At 43.0% G+C, this 11,286-nt stretch overlaps 1 protein-coding gene across 1 annotated transcript; it reads right to left on the reverse strand.

Moving 5' to 3' along the window:
• Window positions 1-276: 276 nt before the first annotated feature.
• On the reverse strand, window positions 277-2,439 carry LOC117880894 (protein BTG1-like). Its single transcript, XM_034777475.1, has 2 exons — window positions 2,099-2,439; window positions 277-1,637 (listed from the first exon to the last, which is right to left on the reverse strand). Exons 1-2 carry the CDS (start codon window positions 2,214-2,216, stop codon window positions 1,285-1,287), a joined length of 471 nt encoding a protein of 156 aa, XP_034633366.1. The 5' UTR covers window positions 2,217-2,439; the 3' UTR covers window positions 277-1,284.
• Between the last annotated feature and the right edge of the window lie 8,847 nt (window positions 2,440-11,286).

Consider the following 11,286-nt stretch of genomic DNA (forward strand, 5'->3'; position numbering starts at 1 on the left):
GCGGTATGCAGTCCTCAAAGGTTCTATTAAAATTCATATCTTATGACTACTAAAAAACAAACAACCCACAACGTCAAACAATTTCACTCTATCTTTTGGTGAAGCGTTAATAACAAAATCTCCCATGTAGCAGACTATTTGGCAGGCTATTAGCCTACTTTTTATTAAAACCAGTGCTTCCATCAAACTCTCTGTAATTGATAAAGTACCATAGACCATATTTAACATGATTTTACCAAATTAAACTTTAAAAAATGACTAAAATGGCATAAAATGTAAAGTTTTAAAATTTATTAGGACTGTAAATTTTTAATTTCTTGTAAAATAGGATACAGGTGAGACATTACTACATTCAACTGTAAAATTTCCATCTGATTTAAGATGAATATACTATCTTACTCTGTACTAAAGATGTTTATGACTAACTGAAAACTCACTTTTCCAATTTAACAGCCAAACACCCAGGAGCATAAATAAGTCCTTTACTAAGTCAGATGTGTTCTACCTTCCTAACTGCTCAAAATTTGTATATGAGCAATTCTTAAAAAAAAAAAAAAAGTCTATAGATCAAACAAGTCAAGGTGAACTGACATGAGGAAAGAACCACACACTTTTCTGAAAAATATCTTATGTTCATTAAAAGATTTTATATATTGTACTGAAAACTGGATGAACAGAATTGTCTGAGCATGTCTCCACTGTATTGTTTTTCTCCAAGATAGTCTTTAAGTTTATAGGGAAGCAATTCCTTCTTTGAAAGCTGCTTGGGCATGATAGGACTTCTTCGCTATGAAATATGTTAGTACAAAAGTTATATTTGTCATTTGTGCCTTCCAGCTGTATTTTTATGACCCTGAGAAAAGTTTGTACAGGCAAGTCACTGGAGAGATTTTTAATTACAGTTGGTTAGAGCTGTGTTTTTTTTCCTAGAAGTTACTCAATAAGTACAGGAATCTTGTGGAAAGTTATTATAAACTAAAAGCCATTATAAAGAGAGAATTAAGTTACTTTTCTTTTTATTACAAATAGCCAAGGATTCTGTCAAAATAGATATCTGTAGAACAATCAGCTGACTGTACATTTCATTTACAGTATACAATCCAGAAAATTACATGCAGTTTAAAGAACTGCTTATACATTAGCCCTTGGCCACAACAAAGAACTTGGCAGTACTACTACAACTTTAATGGCTATGGGGTGAAAATCAACATCTCAATTACATCATCTAACTTCATTATGAAACTGGGATACATACATACATCATTGTACAAGGAATGTTAATTTTTAACTAGAAACTGTCATCATGTTGTAATTCTTGGAAGGGCTTGATCTGCCAATTCTCCATTCCTCTTTACAGCTGTTTCTACTCTCCAGAGCTTTGGCAGTCTTCAGACCTGGTGGGGGGCTTTCATAAAGGACACAGATAGACCCATCTTCTCCTATTCTATAGGACACCTCAAAGGGATCAATCCAAAGAGTCAATTCGCTGGGTAAGAGCTGGAAGAGTCTCTGATGGCTCAGTCCAATCATGCCGGCTGCCTTCCCTATCAAAGGGTCCATCTTGTGGTTGATCCTAATGCATCGGTACCCTGAGCCCTTGGAGGGCATCAGGGGAAACCAGTGGTGTTTATAATGGTCTGTGCGAGGGAACAAAGAGAAAGACAGAAACGTTACTGCTGGCACAAGGGGGCCAGGCAACTCCAACACAATCACCTTCCCTCAATCCCTTTATGAAGGGCCCTCCAGCTGCACAGGGATTCACGGCACTAACCCTGGGAAGGGAGGATACTAATGAATGGCGGGTTATCTAGCCACAGCCGGGCGAGGGGGTGGGAGGTTTCCCTAGCGCCAACCATCCGTTGCCCCGAACAAGGGAAGAGAGGTCGATAACGTCGTGGGATGGAGGGGCGGAGACAAGGGAGCAGAGGGCGAGGGCTCCTCTGTGCGGGGTGCTGGACCGCCCGTCTGGGGCATCTCCGACACCCGGGGTGGGGTGGGGTGGGGGGAGGCAGGGCCAGTTCAAGGGCTCTGAACCTTGCTGCCCCTAGAGGGGCTCAGGGCGATCCCGGCACTCGGGGCTGCCCCCGCCCGCCCACACCTCGCAGCGCCTCCTGCAGTGACTCGCTGAAGCAGCGCAGCTGCTCGTCGCCGATGCCGCCGGGGGTGCGCAGCAGGCGGGTGATGAAGCCCGCGGCAGTGGAGATCTCCGTCTTCATGGCCCCCGACCCCGCTGTCCGCCTCCTCAGCGCCCCACACCAGTGACCAAGTGGTCCGGCGCCCGCCCCGCGCACGATCCGCGCCTGGCCCCCTGCCAGCGCAGGGCTCAGCCGCTGGGTGGTGCGGGACGCGCGGCCGGCCCCCGCCACCCACTCGACGCTACTACAGCGACCGCTGGGGAAGGAGCTCGAGTAAACAGTGAGGGACCGCTCTCCGTGGGGCGGGGCCCATCAGGACCAATGGCACCGCCCCGCACCCATTGCGTCACAGAGAACGGCCTCCAAGCCCCAAGACACACCAACGGCCTCTGCACCCCGATTGGCTGGCAGTCGGGGAGGGGGAGGACCCGAGAGGACCCTCCTGTCCTGATTTGCCGTGAGCTGACGGAAATAGAAGCGCCGTTTGTGTATATCTGTGGGAGGAGGGGTTGGAGCCTGAGCAAAGGGCTGTTTGAAGAGGGCGGGGGCAACCTGAACTCCGGCAATAGGATTGGCTAGGAGGTAAACCCCAGGAGCGAGAATGACAGCGAGGGGTGCCAACCCCCGAGGGACTGGCTGGGGCAGGGGGAGCCGTGCCGGTGTAGCACCACATGCTCAGTACACCCAAAGTAGCAAAACGGGAGCGGGAGCACTTTGTGGGGCTACACCGGCCGACTGAGTGAGAGGGGCGCACTCCGCCCTCCCCGGAGCACTGTCGTGTCAGGCGGCGGGGCTGGAACGGGGTAACTGGAGTGAGAGGTTCCCCCTCTGCCCCGACCAGCGAGGCTGACGTGAAAACATGCACCTCTTGTGCAGGCCGCACGGAGGGGGAGAGGCTGTGCCCCCAGCTGCCGGGTGCTGTGCCTGCGGCCTGCTGGTGAGAGGAGGAGGAGACTGGGGTTATCCGTTACACACACAGTTAGGGACTGTACTGGGCTTTCCCTTTGTGTGGTAGCAGCGGGGAGATTTCAGAGTCCTTGGGAATGTTAATTTAAAAAGCCTGCTTTAATATACACCCCAAATGACCAAACATGAATTTTAGAGATTAAGTGTGATGGTGTCCGACTGTTTCTCCCCTTCTCCACATTTTTCATTCTTTTCAGCCTCAGACAAAAGCCAGTTTGAGAGAGCCTTAGGGAGTCATGGAGCTGGGTATTGATCAGAGTGAATCACATTTACAGTCATTCTTGAGTTTCCTAACTGCAAACACTGAAATCAGTATTACTGGGATTGATGTGATTTTTATCTAGGGGTGGGAAGAAAAATCGTGTTTTCAACTTAATAGGGAAACATCTTCCATCCAAGTATTAATCATACCCTACAGACAGATTTTGGGGTCAGCTGCAGATGAACCCACAACAATGAGATTTAAGACTTATTCACCTCAAAGGTATCTGTTATTTGGTGGGCAAGTTAAAAATAAGTCCCTGCAATTTGGATTCAAATATCAGTTAAGAGGTTTGCCCTAGCAGTGAAGGTTCAGAAGCATGAGCAATAATGTGTTTAAAAAAAAAAAAAAAACAGAAATCCTAGCAACATTTGGATAGGCAAGCTTTCTTTAGTGTGATATAAACAGAAGTAAATTAAGAACATAAGAATAGCCATACTGGGTCAGACCAAAGGTCCATCTAACCTAGTATCCTGTCTTCTGACAGTGGCCAAGGCCAGGTGCTTCGAGGGAATGAACAGAACAGGTAATCATCAAGTGATCCATTCCCTGTCACCCATTCCCAGCTTCTGGCAAACAGAATTTATCAAGTTCTTTTTTTAAGCTGTTTTATAGTCTTGACCTTCACAACAGCCTCTGGAAAAGAGTTCCATAGGTTGAGAGTACACTTTGTGAAGAAATACTTCCTTTTGTTTGTTTTAAACCGTCTGCCTATTAATTTCATTTGGTGATTCCTAGTTCTTGTGTTATGAGAAGGAATAAATAACACGTCCTTATTTACTTTCTCCACACCAGTCATGATTTTATAGACCTCTATCATATCCCTCCTTAGTTGTCTCTTTTCCAAGCTGAAAAATCCCAGTCTTATGAATCTCTCCTCATATGGCATATGTTCCATACCCCTAATAATTTTTTTGCCTTTTTCTGAACCTTTCCCAATTCCAATACATCTTTTTTGAGATGGGGCAACCACATCTGCACGCAGTATTCAAGGTATGGGCGTACCATGAATTTATATAGAGGCAATACACTGTCTTATTATCTCTCTCTTTCTTAGTGATTCCCAACATTGTTTGTTTTTTTGACTGCCATTGCATAGTGAGTGGATGTTTACAGAAAACTATCCAAAATGACTCCAAGATCTCTTTTTGAGTGGTAACAGCTAATTTAGACTCTATCATTTTATTTGTGAAGTTGGGATTATGTTTTCCAATGTGCATTACTTTGTATTTATCAACATGGAATTTCATCATCCATTTTGTTGCCTAGTCACCCAGTTTTGTGAGATCCTTTTGTAGCTCTTCGCAGTCTGCTTGGGACTTAACTATCTTGAGTAGTTTTGTATCATCTGCAAATTTCCCCACCTCACTGTTTACCCCTTTTTCAAGATCATTTATGAATATGTTAAATAGGACTGGGCCCAGTACAGACCCCTGCGGGATACCACTATTTACCTCTCTCCATTCTGAAAACTGACCATTTATTCCTACCCTTTGTTTCCTATCTTTTAACCAGTTACTTATCCATGAGAGGACCTTCCCTCTTACCCCATGACAGCTTACTTTGCTTGAGAGCCTTTGGTGAGGGACCTTGTCAAAGGCTTTCTGAAAATCTAAGTACACTATATTCACTGGATCCCCCTTGTCCACATGCTTGTTGACCCCCTCAAAGAATTCTAGTAGATTGATGAGGCATGATTTCCCTTTACAAAATCCATGTGGACTCTTCCCCAACAAATTATGTTCACCTATGTGTCTGACACTTTTGTTCCTGACTATAGTTTCAATCAATTTGCCCGGTAATGAAGTCAGGCTTATGGGCCTGTAATTGCCAGGATCACCTCAAGAGCCCTTTTAAAAAATTGGCCTCACATTAGCTATCCTCCAGTCATTTGGTACAGAATCTGATTTAAATGAGAGGTTACAGACTACAGTTAGTAGTTCTGAAATTTTGGTTTAGGTGGAGCCCATCCTTCCTGTATAAGCTCCCTTTCCCCAAAGTTTCCCTAGTTCCTAATAAATCAAAACCTCTCCTCCCTGCACCATTGTCTCATCTACACATTGAGAACCTGCAGTACTGCCTAACTGTACCTGTGTGTGGAACTGAAAGCATTTCAGAGAATGCTACCATAGAGGTCCTGGACTTTATCCTCTTATCTAGCAGCATAACTTTGGCCTCCAGGATCTCTCTCCTATCCTTCCCTATGTCATTGGTACCTACATGTACCACGACCACCGGCTCCTCCCCTGCATTACACATAAATCTATCTAGATGTCTGTCTCAAGAGATCTGCAACCTTCACACTAGGCAGGCAAGTCATAATGCGGTTCTCCCGGTCATCTCAAACTCAGCTATCTACGTTTCTAATGATCGAATCGCCATCTCTTCCTAATAACTGGAGTTCCCTCCCCTGGAGAGATATCCTCAGTGCGAGAGGATACCACAACATCATCTGGAAGGAGAGTCCCAACTATGGGATCATTTCCTCTGCTCCAGTTGGATGTTCTCCTTCCCTGAGACTTACATCCTCCTCAACAGCACAGAGGCTGTCAGACTGGGGGTGGGACTGTTCTACTGTGTTCCAGAAAGTCTCATCTATGTACCTCTCTGTCTCTCTCGCTCCTCCAGTTCAGCCTCTCTGATCTCCAAAGCCCATACATGGTCTCCAAGAGCTAGGAGCAACTTGCACTAAATGCACACATACTCCACCTGCCCAATGTTGCATTGGGATAGCCCCCACTCTGTTGCTAGACTTCTGCCTTAATTTTCTTTTTTCTCCTGCAGCTTATTCCTTTGTTGATGTTTTGTTTTTATCAAGGGGTGTTTTTGGTTGTAAATTTAAAGAATGTTAAGTGTGTCTAGCCCCCTCTCACACTCTTCCTCTAAACTCCCTCGCAAAACTCCCCAGTTAGCTGCTCGTGTTGGTTAACGCAAGGGTCTTCAAAGGCTCATAATTAAAGTTCTTTGCATGTGGAAATAATCCATCCAGTCACTTATTTCAAGGAAGTTAGGACCTTATATCTGGGATTACCAGAGAGTTCCTTGTGCTCATGGAAGTGGAAACTAAACAGGTCCTCTAAACCTTGTCCTTGGGAAATGCAGTAGTTCTAGAAACAGTCTGTCTTCTTCCTAAATTCAGACAGCTACTGGCCTTTTTGTTCCCAGGGCCCAGCAAAACTAGACCATCTCTTCTTTAACAGGCTTCAGCCCTTAACAGAGCCTCATTTGGAGAGATATTTTGTTTCTCCTCACAGACTGTGTATGGCCTTGTGTTTCATGGGCTTCCTACCTTAAGTTCTCTCCTAGAGAGAATGGGAAGAGGGTATTATTTTTCCTCTCTGGAAGAAAGACTGCCTGCTACTGCTTTCTTTTATCATGCTGGCTAATGAGACCCAGCTGGAGAACCCTACCATAATAATGAAACTGGTAGCAATTTCTTCAGAGTACAGGAGATTTTCTTTCCTTTCCTAATCTCTTCATCTCTTCTTTGCCTGTCCTAGTGGTGTATAGATCTTGCACATCACATCTAGCTATGTGTGTCATGGTACTTAAGTCTTGCAAGATTTGCATCTGTGGATTTTATAGAAGATTATTGCTACAAATCATAAAGGCCTAGAGGTACAGCTAAACATGGACATATAAAATTGCAAAACAGAAGTTATAGTATTCACTGAGAACTAAAAATAGTGACTCCAACAAAATTTCAGCCAAGTCACTACATTAATTTACTGGTCACTGCTCTACAGGCAAAATGCTTCTGAAATAAATGTAGTCAAACTTTACTAATTCTGGGTCACTGAGAATGAAAATTATGTTTAAAATTGTTGATTGGCTCTAGTTTTCAAGATATGCTATTGGGTCAGTATATACGACCCTTGACTTGGGAATGGCGGAGGATAAGTGAGTTATAAAGGGAAGGGATCTCAATTTAAACCAGAAATGACTAAAAAATGACTGGATCTATGAATAAATCTATGACTGGGTTTGGACAGTACGTGCTTTTTAGGCAAAACAATGAATGATGCAATCTGAAGCTGGTATTGCGTCATACATGATATGAATTGCATCATGTTAGTCCTAGAAGTCATGGATGATGCAATCATAACGAAGCTTACATCACCCTGCTGAACAAATTGCCCTATATCAGCTCTAGAAATCATACAGTGTCGTGCTCTCTTATTTGTCACTGTTTGATTTTGCAAAGGGACACATTTCTGTTTAGCCAAAGTGAGCAGAGATGCCTCGTACTTGTGTGAACAGTGCAGATAACTTCTGCTATGTTTGTGGTGAAGTGACTTTTGCATCACAAAAGCGCAGTATAACCACTATGGTTAAGAAAGCCTATCACCTTTATTTTGGCTGCAAAATTGGAGATCAGGACAAGAGGTGGGCCCCACACATATGCTGCAACGCTTGTGCAACAAATCTTCGCCAGTGGTTGAACAGGAAAAGGAAATCTATGCCTTTTGCAGTGCCAATGATTTGGAGAGAGCCAACAGATCATACTAGCAATTGTTACTTCTGCATGGTGCCTCCAGTCGGGAAAGGGGTGTCAAAGAAGATAAAGTGGACTGTGCATTATCCAAACATTCCATTAGCTATACGCCCAGTACCCCACGGAGAAGGACTGCCGGTTCTTGATGCACCAGAATCATTCTCACTTGAGTCAGACGAGGAAGAGGATGAAACTTCTGGTCCTGAACCATCAATGTCACCCACATTTTCTCCCATCCTCCTCCTCTGAACCACACCTCATAACACAAGGTGAACTGAATGACCTTGTCAGGGATTTGGAACTACCCAAGAGTAAGGCAGAGCTGTTGGGCTCCAGACTACAGCAGTGGAATCTCCTGACAGGTGATGTTAGGGTTTCCATGTTCCGTGACCGTCAAAAGGATCTTGTCCCATTCTTCTTCATGGAAGGTGATCTTGTAGCCTGCAACAACATCGATGGTGTGATGGCAGCCCTCAACATCATTCACGATCCAGATGAGTGGAGACTGTTCATTGATTCATTGAAGACGAGTCTTAAAGCTGTTTTACTGCATAATGGCAATGTTTTGCCATCAATTCCAGTTGGTCATGCAGTCCATATGAAGGAAATCTATGACAACATGAAACAACTTTTGAGGTGCATAAACTATGACCAACATCAGTGGCAGCTTTGTGGCGATTTGAAGGTTGTTGCTCTCTTGCTTGGTCTGCAGACTGGATACACAAAGTACTGCTGTTTTCTCTGCGAATTGGATAGTCGTGCAAGAGATTCCCACTACATCAAGAAAGATTGGCCACTCCGACAGTCATTGGAGCCTGGGAGGAAAAGTGTTCAGCATCCACCACTTGTTGAATCAAGGAAGATTTTGTTACCACCCTTACACATCAAGCTGGGTCTGATGAAGAACTTTGTCAAGGCCATTGACAAAACACAAGCAGCTTTCAAGTACCTCCGTGGAAAATTTCCAAGGTTAAGTGAAGTAAGATAAAGGAAGGTGTCTTTGTTGGTCCTCAGATTCGTGAACTTCTTCGAGATGATGCATTTGACCATGCACTGCGTGGCAAGGAAAAGACAGCATGGGAAAGCCTTCCAGTTAGTGGCAATAAATTTTCTCAGAAACAACAAGGCAGACAACTACAGGTTGTTGGTGGAAAACCTCCTCAAGGCATACAAAAGCCTTGGTTGCATCATGTCACCGAAGATACACTTTTTGCACTCTCATCTAGATTTTTTTCCACCGAACTGCGGAGCAGTGATCGACGAGCACGGCGAGCGATTTCACCAGGACATTGCAACAATAGAGAAACGCTATCAGGGCAAATGGAGCCCATCAATGCTTGCAGACTATTGCTGGACAGTGACAAGAGATGCTCCATTTAATGAATACAAGAGACAAGCCAAGAAGCGCCGAGTAGACACTGAATAGGACTAAACTATGTACATAATAGTTTTTTGCCTTTTGTTTCATAATAAATTTTATTTATATAATCCTTTTGCTGATTTTTAAAGTGTTACATAAACAGGACAGGTGAAATATTATCATGGAAAGCAACCATAAACACATGAAAAGACCTAGGTTTACAGTTTATGATTAAAACTCTACTATCTACACAATATACATAGACATAAAATGTAAAAACTTAAATATCTTAGAAACAGTAGCCAATCAGTTGTTTTAACTGTCATATTTGAATTCAGCACATCAAAATACATAATAAATAGCACATTTTATCTCTGAAGCAGACGACTTCTCAAAAATTGTAGACCAGTGTTATCAATATATAATAAGTTTTGAATCTTTACGGCAAGCAAATTTTGGGAACAAATGTTAAATTAATTTTTCAAGAAGAGAAAAGCTGCTGACTTTCCCACATTCCTTCACTTCAGAACATGTTGCTCACTTAACTTAAAATTTTTGGGAAAAAAGCTCTCTTCTGACCTAGGACTGATGTGAAATTTCAGGCCCAAATAGGTTGTTTCATCAAGTGTGTAAGGCACGGGGAATCAAAAGGCAAGTCTTATAACATTAAGACATAACCACAATTCCACCATGTACTGGAAGAGAGCAGGTGTCTTTTTGCGTCCTTTGTAGCATAAGTCAAATATTTCCTCACTAAACTGTAACTAAATTCTGGCCTAATCTCAGTTTATTTTTGCTAGCTTCTGCCACTCTGCCTTCTGAGATATTGAAATTATTACATCCTCATTGCACTAAGTTTGCAGTTAAAATCTCTTCACCCTGGTTCTGTTTGTACAGACAATATGCTTCCTTCCTTTAATGGGACAAACTCCTAGTCGCTTTGAAACTGAGCAAAATGAATATTTGTAACCACATGGGAATGCAATGTTCTCCTCCACTTTGTCTTACTCCATTATAAAGGTCAATACTGCCCAACCCATCCACTGTGACTGATACTGTAATCAAGCAACAGGACTAAAAACGGATGACCAAAAAACTATTGTACTACAGTCATTTAAGCCTTTTTTGTTTTGTAAACTAACTCAGTGACAATGACCACTTTCTGTCCTAATGGAATTGCAAGACTCATGAATGAGAAATGTTACACTTGATTAAAATAGTGCACCAAATCTATTCTAGAGTCAAACTTAGATTTCAGTAATTCAAAATCATTGTCCAAGTGTTGACATCAAATTAAACTCTGGCAGATTTACTTCTTAGGCCTTGTCTACACTAAGAGCACTGTAGTAGTGTAGGAATACCACTATGACTATATTATTCCAGGAAATTGCTTTTAGAGTGGATGCAGCTATATCAACAAAGCTGTACTTTTTTATTGATACAGTAAAACCATCCTCCACACACACGAGCAAAAGAAGCTGTACTGGGAAAAGCCCAGTTTTGCCTGTTTAACTGCATATACACTAGGGGCTTCTGGTGGCACAGCTATGTTGGTCAGAGATCACACTTCTTCATACTCCTGACCAACAGTGCTATGCCAGCATACGTCCGTAGTGTAGACTTGGCCTTACTCTGGCAATGCCCATGAATTTAGACCCTAGTTTACACTTAAGTTTTGCCAGCATAGGTTTTGCATAGGTATGTTGGTTGGTTAGGGGTGTGATTTCCCCTCCCCACTCCTAACCAACATAACTATGCTGGCAAAAGATCTGGTGTAGATGCAGTTTCACTGGCAAAAATATCCTTTTACTGGTATAGCTTATTTACTGGTATTTTTTTGCTTATATAAGCTGTGTTTCCACTAGCTACACCAGCAAACCTTTTCTAGCGTCGGCAAAACTTCAGTTACTGAGGTAACAAGTTAAATCCAAAACTTAATAGTCAGATAGGTCACAGAAATGCAGTAATGTAGCAGAGTCAATCTGCTTCCTCTGAAATCAAAGCGTGAAAAAAAATCCCAGAGCAATAAAATCGAGACTAAAGAGACTAATGGGCTTGTTTTCCTGCC

This window comes from Trachemys scripta, chromosome 7 (genome assembly GCF_013100865.1).
Source record: "Trachemys scripta elegans isolate TJP31775 chromosome 7, CAS_Tse_1.0, whole genome shotgun sequence".
Classification (NCBI taxonomy): domain Eukaryota; kingdom Metazoa; phylum Chordata; order Testudines; family Emydidae; genus Trachemys; species Trachemys scripta.

Excerpts from the sequence above, each read along its gene's own strand:
- LOC117880894 (XM_034777475.1), bottom strand. The coding sequence starts at position 2,216 with ATGAAGACGGAGATCTCCACTGCCGCGGGCTTCATCACCCGCCTGCTG. Across the intron at positions 1,638-2,098 it reads ACTGCAGGAGGCGCTGCGAG|ACCATTATAAACACCACTGG; the intron begins GTGTGGGCGGGC and ends TCCCTCGCACAG.